At 41.8% G+C, this 20,195-nt stretch overlaps 1 protein-coding gene across 1 annotated transcript; it reads left to right on the top strand.

Annotated features, from left to right (window-relative positions):
• The first annotated feature begins 3,449 nt into the window (after window positions 1–3,449).
• Window positions 3,450–18,529, top strand: IL7R (interleukin 7 receptor). Its single transcript, XM_052670506.1, has 8 exons — window positions 3,450–3,686; window positions 8,462–8,600; window positions 9,854–10,008; window positions 10,749–10,903; window positions 11,270–11,444; window positions 11,876–11,966; window positions 15,868–15,943; window positions 17,321–18,529. The coding sequence occupies exons 1-8, from the start codon at window positions 3,587–3,589 to the stop codon at window positions 17,813–17,815; spliced, it is 1,386 nt and encodes a 461-aa protein (XP_052526466.1). The 5' UTR covers window positions 3,450–3,586; the 3' UTR covers window positions 17,816–18,529.
• Window positions 18,530–20,195: the final 1,666 nt, after the last annotated feature.

The following is a 20,195-nucleotide window of genomic DNA, read 5'->3' as shown; positions in this document are numbered from 1 at the left end:
TATGACCTGTGTCCATACTGAGATGTCAGGACCTGTCTAACCTGGCATCCACAGATGGTGATGGACCCTTGAATTGACATGTTTGAGATGGATAGGTGGTAAAATGATGACATTTATCATCTTCATATTTCTAAAAAAAAATCTAGAGTAAATTGAGAAGTCTTTTCCATTTTTTTTTTGGAGCCAAAACAGAATTTAAACAGACTTAGTGTCCTCGGGGTTCTAAAAAAAATGGGTGAACAAGCTGTATAAAATGTGAAAATGTATAAATGGCTTGCTTGATTAGTCATAATCACTGATTGAAAGGCAAGTAGGAGCACAAGAAATTACAAGACCACCTGTAGCAATCAGTGGGAACTTCATGACTGCATGCACTTAAGAATCACGGGACACAGAAAAAATTCCTTGCACAGTGGAGTTATCACCTGGCCTTAGACATAGCCAAACATGTCAGAAGGCTTGGGATAACTCAAAAATGCTAACAGTGCTGAGACAGTGAGAACTGGCACACCACTGGGAAGAACTGCTATGGTTTTGCTGTATCAACCAAAGCCTTGCCTGTTTAAAAGGTTATTGCTTTAAACCATTCTTTTTATATACCTTTCTAATTTTCCTGATCCATCAGCTTTCCACAGGATCTCAGACTATTACAACAGAATGAACAAATGTATCCCTCTGCTCAAATTTGAAGCCTAGATTCAGGAAAACGTCTTTTTCTTTCTTGTATAACATTGAATTAGGAGATAGATGCAGAATAAACTTATAGCAGAATAAATGCATAGCAAAAAAAGGTTAATTCTGTCTCCTTTCCACCCCTTGAGTATTAATACTTCCGCTGTCCTAAAATTGGACTCTCATAAATTTGATTTCCCATATCTAGTACATTAGAGGAAGACACCAAAGTGAGACTGATGGACTCAAATGCTTCTTAGAAATCAAGTAACTTCTGAAGCAAAGGCTGAGAAGTAAAACAAAACATATTTTTGCTTCTGTTTTTTTATTTTTACTAGGTTGGCTTTTTTTTCTTTTCATTGTGGTCCCTCATTTCCCCACCCTGACAAAATGCAGCTATGACAACATGGAAATCCCCTCAGCAGCACAGCTCTGTTAATAAGATTGCCTGAGGTTCAGCCAAAATAGTATTTCTGAAAAATCTTTTTCTTTTAGTTTGCTTCAGCTGAAACAGGAAAAAAAAAAATGATCGAAGTGATAGCCCACTTAATTATAAACAAGGCAAATTTAAAGTGAAAAGGTGTCATTTCCGGGCAGCAATCAGTTTGCCCAGGAAAGCCCTCCTTTATTGACATTTCTAATTGAAAATGCAGTAGAAATTATCTTACTGATTTCTAGAATAATATGATACAGAATATTACTAAGCCAGATGCAGGTGTTCTTTACCAAGAAAGGACAGTCCTTTGGGACATGAATTCACTGAGACCCAATCTCCGATTCACATTTGTGGTCAACAGGCTTGACATCAAGTACAGGAAGGTCAGGAGTGAGAGATGAGAAGCCAACTACTCCTAAAGTCCTGCCAGTTAACTAGGACCTCTGAAGGGGCATATTTCTTGAGGGAATGTTGTAGGAATGAAGAGGTTCCCCCAGTAACCCTGTAGGCTCCTCTGGATTGGGCCTGGTTAGGACAAGAGGAGGCCATTTCCAGTGGCTGCATGGCCCTGCATCCAACTCCTGTTTTTCTTTGTACAAGAGGTGGCTGCAGCCCAGCAGATCACTCCTGTGCCTGTGAGTGGGATGGATCATGGAGATCTATCTAGCAGATGTTTACCTCCATGTTATCTTGGGTTCTTTTTGTGCTCAGTGGACAGAAATTAATGTGTTTAAAGGATTAAATTTTGTCTTTTGAATGCCTTACCAAAAGGGGGCATTTCTTTCCATTAACATAAAGCTAGGGAGCCCAGAAACTTCCCCACTGCCCCTGCCTAGAGCAGGGAGCTACACTGGAAGATAGACCTTAACACCCAGATGAGAAGGATGCTGGTCTAGACATGAAGGTTGAGTTTTCATCATTTTGGTGAGTGGTTTAAATTCTTTGAAAATGAAATGTGAAAGCCACTGTGGGTTGTATGTTGCACTTTTTATAGTGTCATGACTTCTCAGTTTGCTTGGGCATTGTTACCAACTTTTCCCTCAGTTTCCTTCATGTCTGCAACATAAAGTCTTTTTGGTGCAGCCAGTGCTGATCTGGAGCTTGCTCTCCTCTTTCAGGTCTTCTGCTCACTTGTAGCTAGCCACATCAGTCAGCTGTAATACGTACCAGAGTACATTGATGTATACAGCCAGAGAAAGTGTGCAAAGGAAATATTTAACTTCGTCTCCATCTTTTTTCTGCCTTTGCTTTGTCCAAAGCCTAAAAAAAAAATGTGAGATGTACCACTTTTGTTCTCAGAACTGCATTTTGCAGGATTAATCTTGTAAATAACCTTTTTTTTTTTTTTTTTTTTTTTTTTTTTTTTTTTTTTGTCAACATTGCCTTATTTGTCCTTAGAATCATAGAATCCTCAGTGTTGGAAGGGACCTTTAAAGGTCATCTGCAATGAACAGGAATATGCACAACTAGATCACGTTGCCCAGGGTCTGATCCAGCCTTACCCTGAAAGTCTTCAGGGATGGGACATCAACCACATCTTCGGGCCACCTGTTCCAGTGCCCCACCACCCTCACTGTAAAAGATTTTCCTTATAACCAACCTAAATCTATCCTCTTTGAGCTTGAACCCATTCCCCCTTGTTCTATCACCACAGACCCTGAAGAAGAGTCTGTCCCGTTCTTTATTTTAGTTCCCCTTTAGATACTGAAAGGCCACTATCAGGTCACCACACAGCCTTCTCCTCTCCAGGCTGAACAGCTCCACTTCTCTCAGCCTGTCCTCGTAGCAGAGGCATTCCATTTGATGGATCAGTTTTGTCGCCCTCCTCTGGATGCACTCCAGCAGGTCTCTTTCTCTCCTGTACTGAGGATTTTCACATCTGAATGCAGTACTCCAGGTGAGGCCTCATCAGCACAGAACAGAGGGCAGGATCCCCTCCCTCACTCTGCTGGCCATGCTTCTTTTGATGTAGCCCAGGATACGGTTGGCTTTCCAGGCTACGAGGGCACATTGCTGGCTTGTATGATGCCAACACTTAAGGAATAAATAATAGTAATTATAATTAGCATTTTATAGCTGGAAGACTTTTCTCTCTGGTACCTGTGTATCTCCACTGAAAGGAAAGCAGAAATGAGGTCTGAACCATTTTCTCAGGAAAACCAGCAGCAGAAGTCTCACTAGATCAAATAAGAACATGGTCCATGAAGCTTGCTCTTGACCCACTGGACTTCATCAGCATATTCAATGGGCCTGATCCAGAAGGTCCTTAATTTTGAAATGGGAAATATATTTCAAAGTAAAAGCTCTGCAAATATCTTCTCTCTGGCTTCCTGCTCTCTGCCACTAGTCATCCTTGCCAGTATGTTTACATTTCCCTTGCCTGCGGTCTCTTTATCAAGCAATGGGTTTTTTGTTCTGCATCTAGTATAAAGTCAGTGAGTGAGGGTTTCACACACACACGTCCTGCACACATGCAGCATGCTCAGAATGACACGGACAAGTACAGTATTGAGCATTCTCATCTTGTTTCTTCATACCACTTTTGGGGAAAGTGGTTACACTTCAGGAGATGGTGATGGTGAGTCATTTCATGTTCATCTTTACACTCTTGTATGATCTTGAAAAGCTGAACTAAGAGCTCAAAAATGCAACTGCTGGGTTGAATATGTTAGTGTTTTAGCCTCCATTCTCTTTGTTTTAGAGCCAGTACTGGAAATGTATGCAGAGCTGAAGGATTATCTGTTTCATTCCCAAATCTTCTGTCCATGCAATGTTCAAACTTGTATGAAATGACAGCCATATGCAGAAGCCATGCAAGATTAGACCTGTTAATCCTTTCTTGCTGCTTCTAGCATTTGTGTGAGGAGTTGCACCTATGAGTAGGGTGCTGCTTTACTCTTCTGCAGCCTAGGATCACTCTGAGTTGCCATCAGAGAAGGCTGAAGTCCTGGCTTCTCTTTCTCTTGCCAATTTCCTCCACAGAATCTTAATGCAGCTCAAGAGTGACCTAACCTGTTTCACTAAAAACGAAAAACTTTCTTCTTTTTCTTTAAACAATTGTGGAAGTTGTATGTAGGGATAGTCCTAGCCTCTGTCAGTGTAGTAGCTGAGACCAGGGGCTTCTCACAACCCATCACTAAGAATACTAATCCCTTATATGACAAAGAATTGAAAACTAACTCAAAAGTTTAAATTAAGCTTTATTGCAGGTTTAACTGTCTTATCTAGACAAGTGAAAGTTGATTAGAAGCATCAAAATTGAAAAGCAAAACACAAAAAGTGATGATAAAATCCAGTCTTTAAATCTGCTATCCCTTTTCTCAAAAGGGATCTCAAAGGGATTTACAGATTCTCTATCAGATCTGTTAAACATTTTCTGATATGAACAAACAGCAGTGAAAGAGCTGATTGCATTTTTCTGAAAGACATCGGCTGTCACTCAGTGCTAGCCATAGGACACCAGAATTTTATTGCGTGGGAACAGAAGTGTCTTCTGGTTATTAGGAAGGTGATGCTCCCATGGATTTGATGACAAGGAATATCTTGCTTGATTGTCATGTATAGTATAGCATTACTACATATGTATGTGTATACAAAAATACATTTTCTCATACAGACATAGATAGGGTATGCGTAGTAAATTTTTGAGTTAGAAGAAAACAGAAGAGAGCTCTGAATTGCAACTTTTCAAACTTGCTTGTTTCATTTCTGTTTATATTTTGTTTATACAATTTTCAGCTTCCTAGAGCCAGATTTTGCAAAAAGCTGCAGCAGGGAGAGGTCAGTGCCAGTGATTTACAGCTGATGTCACTGACATCCTCAGGGCTTCCCAACAGCAGAGGGGAGAAGACCTCTCCTTGATTTCATCACTAGCTTCCAGTAAACCATAATTAGTATTTTGCTTAGAAATAAAGAGAAAGATGCTCAGAAAATCCACACAGAGCAACCACCAACTGTTACGATTTCTTCATGAGTGCCACAGATTTGGCCAACAAATTAGAGAAAAAGCTCATTTTGGCACTTGCCTTCATCTCCTCCTCTATGACGAGTGGCAGGCTGCCTTGTCAGAAATGCTTCCTTGGCTCCATCCCTGGCCTGGAAGAGCAGCCCCAGGCAAACTACAGTGGAGCAGCCATGATCCTGCAGATGGACACAGGCAGGGGCAGGGTACCATAAGCAGGATGGCCAGCACCAGTGGCCTTCTTCTCTGCACTTGTACAGCTTGTGCAATCTACAGCAAAATTGTTATGATGAAAAAAAGTCCTTCCAGAATCAAATAAATCCTAAGTCCAGGTGACGCAAATAAATCCTAAGTCCAGGTGATGGACTGTCTGCTGCCATCAGCACTAGAGATATCACATGGCTCTGTCCATGGAGATGGTCACTTCTTGACTTCACAGACTCAGTCACTGAGCATGCAGGCACTTATCAGTGTCTTCAGTTTTACACATTGTGGTTAGTTATAGTGGCTTTGAAGCATAAAGCTGACACACAAGAATAGCCTCTGCTAGCACTCTTGGTAACGGCTTGTAAGATTCCTCCTGTGATTTAAACATATCTGCTGGATATTGGCCAAACACAAGGGATGACCATTTCTGAAAAGATCAGTTTTTCTTGCACTGTAATAACTCTGTAACAAGTCCTGTCTTGATTTCTGTATTGCCAGGCTCACATATCTGTCTGGTCTGGGTTTCTCAAAGAAAAAAAATTATTATCTTGTAAATTTTTAATTGTGTATTGAGTCCTTAGCAATGCGGTTTGTGTTGGAGTCACTGAAATTGTTTATGTACTGGACACATTTGCATGCTGAGCTTCTGAGGGCTAGGGAAGGGGTATAACTGAGGTGATGCACATTTGTATCAAAAAGAATCACTCAGTCCTTGGAAAAAAAACACAGTAAAAGCATTTCGAAAGTCATATTTCATTCATAATCTTTATTTATTATATGTCTTATGATTAGGATATTATTTCAATGAATAAGGAACCACATTATCAGTTATGTGAAAGTTCAGAATGAAAAAGACGAGGTTAGTTTTCCTTCTGCTCAGCACCGAAGACTGTGTTGTTTAAACATTTACAGTCAGACTGACAGAGATTGGCTTAAAATTTCTGTCAGTTTTCAGCAGAACTGTAGCAAATAGATGAGAATATCAGTCTGATATGCTATGTTTGAAAATATTTATCTGTTTTGTGTATTTATATGAAGTGTGGTATATGTGATTTTTATATTCAGAAAATACCCAGCAGCATCTCTCTGCTATATTAAAGTAAGATCCATTTTTGTAGCTACATGTATGCCCAGACCTCTCAGAACTCTGTCTGTCAAGACTTTCCCTGCATGAAGCTGCTGAAGGGCTTGCTCTGGAGGTGCACGAACTTTTGTGTCTCTCTTAAATGCGGTAGTCAAAGAGGGTGGCCCTCTACCTACACTGTCTAAGCTGCACAGAGTGTTTCCTCAAACATGCAGCGCAGGTGGAAGATGTCCTATGTCAACATCTTTCATCTTTTTTTTTACCAACTCCCTATGGGACAGGTGACACCAGACTTGCAGTGAGAAGGGAAGTCCTGGAACAGCTTCTGAGCACCAGCTGCTTCCAGTGGCAAACAGCCACTTTTAGCTTGGGAGATAGATCAGAGAAACATCAGATGTTCTCATCCCTCCTGCTCACCAACACAGGTGCTAGTGGCAGCGGCTCACTTCTCAGTCCTGCACTGCTTTTGCCTATTTTTCTGGATTCCTGAACGATTTTTAAATTACTTCCCTTACTCCAAATGCATATAAGGGGAGGGATTTTCCATTGGAAATATTTCCATGGGCGTTTCCCCATACTGTAAATACAAATACGTGAATCACTGATATCCCTGGAGAAGTCCAAGTTTTCTTCACACTGAAAGAGATGGCATGGAACGGGCACTTTGGAGAAGTGGGAAGTAGAGGGACAAGAAAAGAACTGGAAGTAGTCCCTGGACATGGAAATATGTTAGAATATTATGACAGCTACGCTGAAACCCTGGTGGAAGGGATAGAGGCATTCCTGCCTTGACAATCCATTTAAGGGCTTGTAATAACTTCTTCATTGTCTGCTTGGCTACAGCATGTGGTATTTCATGAAATCAGGTTAAACTGGCAGGTGTGCCAGGGAGAAGTCCTCTCAGAAACATCAGCTTTTGTTTCACTGACATCATATATGCCAAGTGTAGGACATGAGACGTATGCTGTTAGTCAAATCATGATTGTTTTATGAGTCATCAAAGCAAATTTGCAGGAAGGCACATGTTCTGGCTGAATGTCTGAGCTTTCCCTCCTCAGTCCAAGTCTGTGACATTTAAGAAGACTCTACAGTACAGTCAAAACGTGCTGTGTTGCTTAATTGCTTCGTGACACAGTACTTTTGTTTTCCTAAAAACTGTCATATAATTCCCCAGGATTTTCAGGAATGGTGGGACTGAGCATGGACAGGGCAGAATCAGGAGGAGGCTGCTGGGTGTTGCTGGGATGTCTGGTGCAGGCACAGTGCTGGCAATTGTGTGCCTCCTCTGCTATGGGGCTTTTGCTTCAATGCTATGAGTGTCTCATATACTTCCAGGTTGTTCTGCACTGAAATTCTTGTACAAATAAGTTCTGTTAAAACTAGCCTGTGCTTATAAGCAGATATTAGCATTGAACATCAGCCCCAGACACCTTTGTCAGCAGCTCTACAGTATATTTTCCCAGTGCTTATTTCTGTGCTGTTTATTTTTGAAAGAGTTTTGGTCCTAGTGTATGACTCCACTTTGTGTAGAAGGATGGCAGCATTTTGTGGTTCCTAATAAAAAACATGTTTGAGATAGTTCTGAGATGATTTTCGGGTGGAGAAAGTCCCAATTTTACTTGGTATGAAGATCATCCGCAACTTTTACAGTGACAATGCCCCATACCTAGCTCAAGTTTTGGGAGAATTAGGAGGTAAAGTGGACAAGATACTTTCTCCGTTTTCATAAGAAGACAGGACTATTCACAGAGATTTCAAGGACAACAATGCTGTCCCCCTTTGCTCATAAGTAACAGAATAGAACAGGCATAGGTTACACCAAACTGTGATGAAGTGTTGTTTGATGGTTTACAGACTAGAGATGCCATATGTACTTCAGTGCGTACCAAGTGGACAAGTTTCATTGGCATGCACAGGGAGAAATCATGGAAGATGCAAGTGTCCTTTAATTTAATTTTGAGCAAGCTTTCTTTGCTTCTTACGGGACAGGCTGATCTTCCTTTCATGCAACCACATAAAGAAGCAATCTTCTTTACAATGAAGCAGCAAATTGAATTCATATACCATTTGCTTCAGTAACATCCTATTAATCTCTCTTTAGGGACCTTCGGAGATGATGAACCTGATAATTTGGACATTGACTGTTTCAGCCAGCTGGAATTTAAGGATTCCTATAGCAGCTTGACCTGCAATTTCACAGAGCTGCCTCCTCACAACACTAACTATACCCTGGCTGTGTGGTAAGTGCTCTCAGCCTGTCCTTTGGTAAACTTCTGGGAAATTTAAGAACCTGTGAGTCACACTGCCAAATGTTGGGAAACAGGAGCAGAAAAACATAATTTAGTTTGAGTGCTTCACCAAATTGAAATACTATATTTAGTGAAGAAGAGCTCACTGAAACAGAATCTAACCCTGGCAAGAAAAAAGTCAACTGAAGGATCTGTAAAGGGCATTATGACATCTCCGGAACTCCTCATCTTCCACCCATTGCTCTGAAATATTTGTAATTTCTGGTGAAGCTGAGCATGAAATGAAAGTATTTTTCCTTTATGTTAAATGATATTAAAAAAAAAAAAAAAAAAAGAGAGAGAATTCTGATTTTCTACTGGAAATATCATTATCTATGTCAAGACAAAATTAAAATTAATCAACTGTCTTTGCACACATGCAAAACAACCATAATGAAATCAGTATACAAAAACAGGAGAGTTACCAAACACATCAGTCATTCTCACTTGCAGCTGTGGCCATGAAGCTCTTGCACCTTATTTTTTAACTGATACACCTAGATGATGAAGTTCAGATTTTGTTTCTGCAGCATACTTCTGCTTTCTCTCTGTCTGATACTCCTGAAACTAAATATACTATGGCTGCAAGCAAAAGTCGACTTTCCTTCTCTTTTGCACTTTACTATTCTAATCATTACTTTTTCTTTTCTCCTCCTACCTAGTTTATTTTTCTGTTGTCATGCATTTTACTCAGGATTTTGTCTGAGGTTTTATGGCAGTCCACAAACACAAGAGGTACACAGATGGAAGAACAAGCAGACACATTTCAACTTCTGAAACAATACCATGAGAACCTCATGGCTGAGCTGACCACTGATATAATGCCAATTTGGTCATCAGGAAATTCCTCATTACCATCAGGGAGTATCCATACATATAACTTAATATTTAAATATGGCAGCAGTAAGATCATTTAAAAAGATATATTAACACATTAATCTCCAATTAATAATTACTGTTTTGAACTGATTTTTTCTTGGAGAACTCCGGAACTCTCACTGTGACTCATATCACTTGATTGTTATGCTCAAATACCATGAGGAAAAGCATTATCTATCTTTCAATCTCCTTATCTGCATGATATTTTTTCTTACTTAATATGGTGTCACACTTCATTTTATTTGAAATTAGCAACAAGGATTTTTCCCATACAATTTTACAGTAAGACTGAGAAGAAACTAATATTGTATTGCTTTGGCCAACAGTACCAAGGAAGACAGCAGTTACCCGTGTTTCAATATGGAGAAACAGGAAGATGTTTATTTTTTAAAGTTCATCGACATACTCTCAAATAAAGACATTTGTGTGGAATATGAGATAAAGAGAAGGGTCTGCAGGAGTCTGATTGTAACTGACATTGGTAAGGCACTGAGCATTTTGGACATTATTAGTGTATGCTCATTAGTGGAAGGAAATAAGTTTGTTCAGGGCAAACTTAAATGTCAAGGAAGGGATGAGGTCTGGATTTGGGTATTGATAGTGTGTGATGCTTCAAAGCCTAACATGATTAACATCCATTCAAAACGTACATCTGAATTCTGGCTGCTAATAGCCCAGAACTGGATGTAGATTAAATTATTATGCAGTTGGTCAAAGCAGCTAATCCTGGTCCTGGGTGTATTACTAAGCAGGGACATTTTATTCGTCTCTTACTAGGACTTGCATAGTATCAGGGCTTATTAGTTCAATTCTATATTGAGCTCAGCAGCAATTAGAAGTCCCACACAGTGACCAAAGAGTTGAAAGATCTCATTTTTTCAAGCTTTGCATTTTGGTGGAGCCTGTGGTGCCAGTGGTGCTGATGGGGCACTAAGAGCCCAAGAATGATCACATCAAAGCCACAGTTGGGACATGTCTAAACTCAGGAACTGCTTTCCAAGAATGAATATGACATGCCACATTCTTAAGCTGTGCTTGGCCCAACCCTGATTCATCTGGTCATCATTTAGTCCCTTTTGGGACCAAGGTGTAATGCTGAGCTGACCTAAACCAAAGTTCACCCAGCTCAGGGCAACCTTTACTCTCAACCTATATAGTTATCCTTAATGGATTTTAACTTGAAAATGACTCCATGATATCTTGGTTTGTTATTATTTGCAGTCAAGCCTGAGGTACCATTTGACATAAACATAACGTACCAAAAGGAGGCAAATGAATATCTCATTCATTATAGTACACCACACTCACGGAAGAAATATTTAAAGGATAAATTAATACACCAGATAGCCTACCGGCAGGAAGAAAACAATTGGAAGGTAATTATATATTGTTAAGATTACCTAATTTCTGAAATTAAATTTTTTCATGTAAATATCAGTATCATGCAAAAACTCTCAGATCTGCCTTTCTCAGTTTTCCAACTGACACTTGGAAAGGAGCAATATTTGGCATTCTGATAGTCAAAGCAATTCATGGCTAACAGTGTTCTTGTCTGTTCTTCTCTGGGCTACAGAGTTTTCATTCATTTGTACTTGGGCTTTGCCATGGAAATAGAAGACATAACATCGTGAAGAAACAGTATGAAGCTCATTACCAACAGTGTAATAGTAATAATGTTTGCTTTGGTGGTTCTGCTCTTATCTTCTATGCCTATTAGTAATTGCATTTTTTTATGTGTTTAGACCATAGAATCACCATACCTACAGATAAAGTTACTTGGAAAAAACCTTGAAACGGATGCATTGTATGAGGTGAAAGTACGTTCTCAGCCCAATGGAGATTACTTTAAGGGCATGTGGAGCGAGTGGAGCACTTCGAAGAGATTCAGGACCACAGGAGAGTACTCCACAGAGAGCTGTACGAGCAAAAACCATTTTGGTCCAAGACAGTTAAGGGGTTCTCAGGCCACAGACTAGTTTTTCCTGGCAGCAGTAGTGATGAAAGCATGGGGAGAGATGAATTAGTGCCCATAGCAGTTCCAGCCCTTGGCAGCACCTAGACACAGTGTAAGCTGGGAATCATATCAGTGCTGCCATAAGGACACAGCAGAGCACATGGTGCTTCAGTACAGCTGGGAACCAGCCTGAAGCTCAGCTAAGACTGGAGCCATGGCTACTCAATATCACTTTCGTGGAGTCAGTGAAATTCACTATTGCTCCAGACCAGTGGTAAGAAGGTACAGTGCTGGGCATTCATCCCTAATAGATTGTCTGAGGTGGCATTACAATTAGAGTGGCTAGCAGTGAGGCACATATATGCACTGACAGATGTTCTGTGTTTGCCTTTAGACAGCAGCATGTTCATGATTATACTCTCCATCCCAGGATTCATTCTGTCAGTTGTCATGATTGTTCTGATCCTAACATTTTGGGAAAGCAGGTAATGGTAATCTGGATCTTTTCATATGAGAAAGAAAGTTGCTAGCCAATCCTGTTCTGACAGTTCTATTGCTTTCCCTGTCGTACCTATGAACTATTCTTTTCTCATTTCTGAGCCTCTGTACCATGCCAAAAGCAAAGAGTAGAAGAGAGAAACACGTGAAGCAGTACTGGCAGGCAATAGTTGCCCTATTACACCTCTGCTTCAATCAGACGTTAATCGTGGACTTGAAATACTGAGACCCTCAAGGATCTGAAGCCACCATGAGACATTTACATAGTCAGTGTCTCACTGGAGGCACATTTGACTCAAGAGCTCAAGCAAGATGCAGAAAAGAAAGCAAACTGTGGGTTTTAGTAAATTTCTGAGAGGTATGGAAACTGCATAGTGGGGAGATTGCCTCTTTTTCTTTCACAGTCTGAGTCAGCAGGACTCTGCTTTTGGAAGTGGGGGGCATTGCTCTCTGCAGCAAGGACTTGATGTCAGCTATGAACCCAGCTGGGTCCACATTCATTTGTGTGGCAAAACTGCACAAAATCCCTGGCTTTTTTTGTATACATTGGCTACCAATAGTAGATAAGTATTCCTCTGAATAAGAAAGTGGGCAGGCGAGGTAGGAAACCGGCATGGCTCAGCAAGGACCTGCTGAGAGAACTGAGGGCGAAGAAAGGGGTGTACAAGCTCTGGAAACAAGGCTGTGTCACCTGGGAAGAGTACAGGGATGCCGTCCGGACTTGCAGACGTGGGGTCAGGGAAGCCAAGGCGCAGGCAGAACTGAACTTGGCAAGGGACGTGAAAAACAATAAGAAAACCTTCTACAGGTACATTGGCCAGAAGAGACAGGCCAAAACGGGCGTACCTACTTTGGTAAATTTAAAAGGAGAACTGGCTTCAACAGATGAAGAGAAAGCTGAGGTGCTGAATGAGTTCTTCACCTCGGTCTTCACTGGTGGCCAGGATTCTAGTCTTCTTCACGTCCATGAACCCTGCATCCCCAAACCTCTATGTGGGGACCAAGGAGGTAAATCCCTCCCCACTGTAAGGGCAGAGCAAGTCTGAGAGTACCTCCTTAGACTGAATGAATACAAGTCTATGGGGCCAGATGGCGTGCATCCCAGGGTCCTCAAGGAGCTGGCTGAGGTGGTTGCCGAGCCGCTCTCCATCATATTTGAGAAGTCGTGGCTGTCAGGTGAGGTCCCGGATGACTGGAGGAAGGGTCACGTCACTCCCATATACAAGAAGGGGAGCAGGGAGGACTCGGGGAACTACAGGCCTGTGAGTCTCACCTCCGTGCCTGGGAAGATCATGGAACAGATGCTCCTGGACAACATGCTCGATCACATAAAGAATGAGCATGTGATCCGAGACAGCCAGCACGGCTTCACCAAGGGAAGGTCATGCCTGACTAATCTTGTGGCCTTCTATGATGGAGTGACGGCATTGGTGGACGAAGGGAAGGCGACCGATGTCATTTACCTGGACCTGAGCAAGGCCTTTGACATGGTCCCCCACCACATCCTCATCTCCAAATTGGAGGGAAGTGGATTTGATGGGTGGACGACCCGATGGATAAGCAATTGGTTGAAAGGCCGCAGACAGAGGGTGGTGGTCAATGGCTCTATGTCCAGGTGGAGGCCGGTAACAAGTGGTGTCCCCCAAGGGTCTGTCTTGGGACCGGTGCTCTTTAACATCTTTATTAAGGACATCGATGAAGGAATTGAGTGCACCCTCAGCAAGTTTGCTGACGACACCAAGCTGAGTGGTGCGGTTGATACGGTGGAAGGAAGGGATGCCATTCAGAGGGACCTCGACAGGCTGGAGGGCTGGGCTCGGGTGAACCTAATGAGGTTCAACACGGCAAAGTGCAAGGTTTTGCATTTGGGCCGGAAGAACCCCAGGCACCCGTACAGGCTGGGAGGAGTGGTCCTTGAGAGCAGCTCGGCAGAGAAGGACCTCGGGGTCCTGATGGACGAGAGACTGAACATGAGCCAGCAGTGCGCTCTGGCAGCTCGAAAGGCAAATGGGATCCTGGGCTCCATCAGGAGAGGGGTGGTCAGCAGGGACAGGGAGGTGATTGTCCCTCTCTACTCGGCTCTTGTGAGGCCCCACCTGGAGTACTGTGTCCAGGTGTGGAGCCCTCAGTACAAGAAAGACATAGAGATCTTGGAAAGGGTCCAGAGGAGGGCGACTAAGATGATCAGGGGGCTGGAGCACCTCCCCTATGAGGACAGGCTGAGGGAGTTGGGCTTGTTCAGCCTGGAGAAGAGAAGGCTGCGGGGTGACCTCATTGCAGCCTATCAATACCTGAAGGGAACCTACACCCAGGAGGGGAGTAAACTCTTCAGAAGGGCTGACAACAGCAGGACTAGGGGAAATGGATCCAAGTTGAAGGAGGAAAGATTTAGGTTGGATGTTAGGGGGAAGTTCTTCACAAGGAGAGTAGTTAGGCCCTGGAACGGGCTGCCCAGGGAGGTTGTGGATGCCCCGTCCTTGGACGTGTTCAAGGCCAGGTTGGACGGGGTCCTGGGCAACCTGATCTGAATGTGTGCGTTTGGTGGCCCTGCTAGGCAGGGGGGTTGGAACTACATGATCCTTGAGGTCCCTTCCAACCCAGGTGATTCTGTGATTCTGTGATTCTTTGAAGTACCTGTTAGTAGACAAATTTAAGAAAATGAACACATGTATGGATAATCTGGTAGAAATGGAATCTAAATGAAAAACTCCCAAAACACAGGAGATGGACATCCAGCAAGGTGAAGGCCCAGGGCTGCATGGAGGCACTCTGCCTCTGCCCGTGGCAGTTCTGCTGACATCTTCAGGGATGTCTGCATGTGAACCACTCTATTGGGGACAATATTTGAGCTGTGCTAACTACTGAGTTGCACATGGGAATTGCCTTCCCATGTGTTTGGGTGGCATCAGTTAATGCATGTCAAGAATACTTTTAATTATTATACATTTTAGACACCTGAATTGTCTGCCAGGGCATACTCTCTGGTGCTGTTTAATTTACAATCACGGATGTAGCTTGAGATTTCTAGCTCTTGCTCTTCAGTGTTACTGAGCACCTGTAGTTCTCCAACTTTGCTGGAAGTTCTGCATGTATAAAACTGCTGAAAAAAGCAGGTGTTGAATCTTTTTATATTTATTTTATTATTATCATTATTATTTATTTGTATTTGTTTGTTTTTATATTTTTGTATATTTGCACACATACGCAAATACTCGTATGAAGAGGAATATAGATTTGTACGTATCTGTGATATTATAATGTTGCTGAGACAGTGCTGATATATTTGGCTATACTTATATTACTGCAATCTTGATTTTCAGGCAGGCTGTGTTGCTTGGATGTATCATGGCTAAGGGTTTCCACAGCACCACAGCATGAGAACTTTGCTAGAAGTAAGAAGAGATCTATGGGACAAAGCTGTACCACAGATACCTGAAGCACAGGAAAATGACTATGGGTTAGGAAAATACGCAATTCTTTGGTTAATGTGAATATGCAGAGGCAAATTTCTGCAAATTTGCACTTTAACCACAGCCTCTTTCTTTCACTTACAGAAAATGGTACAGAAAAGCCCAGTTAACGCAACTAGATGCAAATGAGATCTTTGCCAGCACTATTTGCTGCTTTCCCAGTACTTGATGAAATGTCTTTCTTTAACCGAGACAGTCTATGCTCTCAAAAGAATAGTGACTTTTAGGTGACCTTTATATCTCCTCTTCTCTTGTCTTTGTTTTTTTTTTCTGGAACCTCTCTCAGTCATTATTGTGGGTAATGCAAGCCACTCCTAAGGCTTTGTGAGAATTAGTACAAATAACACAATGTGAACATCTCAACGCATCTCATTTTTGCTGCTGTTGAACCCCATGATGTCTACTGTTGCTCTTTCAGGATCAAGCCTGTTGTGTGGCCAAACCTTCCTGATCATAAAGTAACTCTGGAGCGACTGTGTAAAAAGCCAAAAAATGTATGTATTTCTATTGTCTTTTTCACTTGATTACAGACTACCGGAAACAAAATTTATACTCATGACAGAAGGAACATGCCTTTGCTGCACAACCAATCCACCTTTCAGAAATGACTACATTCCACACAAGAGAGCTAATATTTGTACAGGCAGATGTTAGTGAAAGGTATAGATATAACAGACAATTCAACTAGAGCCTGAGTTTTGGATTGTGCAAAACAACTATAGAGGGCTAAAGAACTTGATATGTGAAGAACAGTTGAAGCAATTGGATTTTTTTGTGGGAAAGAGAATTCTGGAGTGCTAATCACAGTCTACTGATAACTAAATGGTAGGAAGCAGTGAGATGCTCTCTTCACAAGAATCCATGGTGACAGGACAAGAAGTAACAGGCCAGCACTGCTTCAGGGAGAAATTCACCTGGATATAAGAAAAGAATCCTTTGCTATGAAAACAATTAAATCTAGTAGATTGCACAGAGAAGAACTAGAATATTCCTTACTGGAAACACTTGAGTCTTCGCTTGACAGGGACCTGAAAAGCCCAGTTTAAGGTCCCCTTTTGGCACAAGGTCAAACCAGGTGTATTTCTGTGGTCCTCTCCCCCTGTGGCATTTTAGTACTACTATGAAACTGGTCGTGGAGCTGGATGGGAGTCACTTTGCCAACTTCAGATATCCCTGGTGATATCCATGTACCCTTACATGGCCAATAGCATTGCTCATAGACCATGGAGCACATCAGCCCTTCTTTTCCAGATAAAAACCTGGTGGTTAAATGATACAAACTATAACAGTTAGGATTAGTTGATTGCCTATTATATCTAGTTTTTTGGGTTTGTTTTTTTTGTTTGTTTGTTTGTTTTGTTTTGTTTTTGTTTTTTACTAAGGAATTCATCTGCTCTGTCTTTCCAGCACTCTAGCTGGTGATTTACTAGCAAGTTCTTAATTTTTAGACTCTCCCATCCTTTGTGCTCCCTAGTGCAAAGATTCCTAATGTATTTCAAAAAATGGTAACATTTAATTTATCACATTGCTAAATTAGGAAGATAAAGCTGAAAGGAACAACCAGGTTCAGCACCTTCATTCCTGTGAAATAGCCAGTGTGCAATGGATAAGTGGCTCCAAAAAGTCTACCACATTGTCCAATGATACTACCAGCAGGAGATTGCAGAATAGATTCAGATTAGCATACAAAAAGTTATTAAGTGGTGTTGTAGTTAATTCTCTGCTAACCTACCTTTTAGTCTGTTCAGGGTTACATTCAGAATTGAAGAAATAACAAACACCCTTGTAAAATCAGACAAACTCTTGAAGCATCTTTTCTGTTACACAGAGGGCTACTGTTAACTGAACATGCTGTTCCTTTTGCCATGCAGAATTTTGATATAAGCTTTAACCCAGAGAGTTTCGGTTATGTTTTTATCCATGAAGTGGATGGCATTCAAGCAAAAGCCGAACAGGAAAATTTTCTGCAGCCACCATCTACTCCAGAGACTGATATTTCACCAAAGCTTAGGAGTGGATCAGACCTGAAGCGAAGCCCTGCAAGGACTGACAAAAGCAGCCTGAACCTGTCTATGAATTACGGAGGTATCTGGTCTGCAGAGGCTCTTCATGGACTCCTTGGTAGCAGCCAGTCTACAGACACTGCTGACACCTGCAGCTCTGGCTTGTATGAGGTGTGCCACAGCAGCAGGGTGCCTCTGTGTGATAATGGCTTTCACCTTTCTTCTGCTCCTGCCTTGGATCCTCCTGGACAACCTGGACCGGAGTCCCAGAATGGCAACATGGTGCCACCTAACACTGAATTGAAGGCACCAAGCGATGAAGAAGCCTATGTCACCATGTCTAGCTTTTACAAAAATCAGTAGGCCTTACAGATATCACGAAACACTGCCTTTTCCCTAGAACAAGCAGGGTACTGAAGCTCTCTATTTTGTTCTCCTGTGTTCTGTCTCATCTAGTTCTCATCTCCACCACACCCTGCTCACAATGCAATGCTGTATGAAGATGTGTGGGTTCTGCCTTTCTTTGAGTGGCCCAACTTCTGCCCTCTGTGTCCCAGCAGAAATCTCCACTGCAGAAAAAATGAAATTTAATTTAAACTGACTTCAGATCTGATAAATCCGGAGCAATGACACTGCACCCCTAGACAAGAACAACAGCATATCTAAGAGATGTGAAGACTTCTGTTAATGCCTAAACAAGAAATATGGCAAGAAGTTCAAGTGAAACTGATCTGATCTTTCTCACACTAGACCAAGAGTAACTCCTTTGCAGTTGGTGAAGTCCAGAAGTTTGCAAAACTTATGGACAGTGACAGTAAATGAGAGTTGCTATCAAGCATTAGTTACCTGGGGATTCAGAAGACTGACCGCTGCAAAGGTAGTTTACTGAGCCCCCAGGAAAAAGCACATGGAATCACTTTTGGAAGATGTCTTCTCAGACTGATTTTTTTGAAGGATGAAAACAGCACAAAACCGAATATATCACTGTCTTTGCTATTGGTATAAACATACCCTAGAGCTAAAATCAGGATCTATACATATTTCTGCTACAGTCATGTATTAAAGACCTTCAGTATCTCTTCTGTTGTGTATTTGCAATTTTTAGCTAACAAAACAAAACCAATTAAAAGCAAAGTCCTATTTCTTTGTTTAACTGAATTGGGGCTATAAAATGCATGTTGCTTTCTTTTTCTGAAGCTCCTGTGCAAGCATTAATGCAGCATGCAAGTACTTTCCAGGACAGAAGGGATATTCAGGCAATGTTTGCTCTCTAAAATTATCACGAGTGGCTGTGTCTGCATAAGAATACTTTCAATTGGGCCAGGTACTTTTTTTATGTGGTGTCTGGCCTAGGAATATGAATGGAACATCACAAATCTTGCTACTGATCCAAAGACCTGTATTTCAAAAACAGAAGCTTGTAAATTGCCTGGAGGTAATGTAGTTTTAATGTTATGACCCAGGAAGGCACCCTATCTCTCCTCATTTGTCCTATCTCTCCTCATTTGTCCTTCTGGACTCTGTGCTCATTTCTGAGGGACCTCCCATGTGCTGCCACCAAGAGGACTGAGCCACTCCACTGTCCTTGTGGAACACTGCACACTGCGGAGCACAAACTTGGAGACAAAGCTGCTACAGCCACGTGGCCGCATGATAGCCCAGCAGCGTGGCCATGGGAAATCCAAGCCGCCTTGCTGTGCTCTGGGATTGAGGTTCACCAGACTGTGAAGTGCCAGCTCCTCTAGCTGCTTGAAATGACATGCCTATGTTCCCAGAGTATAAGGGCAAAAAGAGTCCTCCCTCATCCTCAAAGCTACCCAGACATTTTCCAACTGCTAATAACCACTGAGAAGCTGTTATATTTGACATAGTCTGCTGGAGAAAACCAATGCTTCCAGCACAGCTGTCTGCCACCCCCAGGTCTCTGCATGCACAATAGCATGGGGTTTGGCTCATGGAAGTGCAGTGACATTTGCACAATTTTTTATTGCTGGATCTCACCAAATTACACATTTATTAATACAGTAAAACAAGGTGAAAGCCCTGGACATTCATTTGCTTTATAATGCTTGTTTTACATTAAAATAAATAGCTGCTGGTAATGCTCACACAGTGCAGACTTGCACAGTGCAACTGTAGAGAGAATGTGCTGGAAATATATCCTCTTCCAGTAACACAGTGACAAACAGAGGGGATATCCAGTACAGTATGTGCTGTGCTTGTTCTGAACTCAAACCTACGTTTTTAATGAATAAAATACCCATATCTATTTGCACTATTTACATAGTAAGTCACCCACATGTAACAGCCTTCCTGTTTGTCCAGAAAGGTACACTGCTTTTTAATACAGAAAGAGTGTTAGCAACTTGGTGTATATTTGCTTTATCTGCTGAAATTGTTGTATTTTTCCAATGCAGTAGTCATATTTTTTGCATAGCTGCTAATGTTTAAATATTCATTCTGTTCCTCATGTCTTATTTTATTTAATTAGATAACTTGTAACCTTGGATTTATAACATCCTTACTGTATTAAAAGGACATCGCTATTTGCATGACATACTCATGTTATTTTCAGTCTCCCTAAACATATCTTGCTCTATCAGCACTGAAATGAGAACAATTCCATGGGTTCTGTCCAGCTTCAGCCAGGATTTTTCCCAAATAATTCTGGATAGCTCAGAAGTGTCAAAGTGTGGAAGTAGTGCTTTATGGCTGCAGCCCCTCTGCCAGGGGCTCACAGCTG

Source organism: Tympanuchus pallidicinctus, unplaced genomic scaffold (genome assembly GCF_026119805.1).
Source record: "Tympanuchus pallidicinctus isolate F22 unplaced genomic scaffold, pur_lepc_1.0 scaffold9, whole genome shotgun sequence".
NCBI classification, from domain to species: Eukaryota; Metazoa; Chordata; class Aves; order Galliformes; family Phasianidae; genus Tympanuchus; species Tympanuchus pallidicinctus.
Note: the sequence above shows the minus strand (reverse complement) of the source record. Positions and strands in the feature narration are given on the sequence as shown.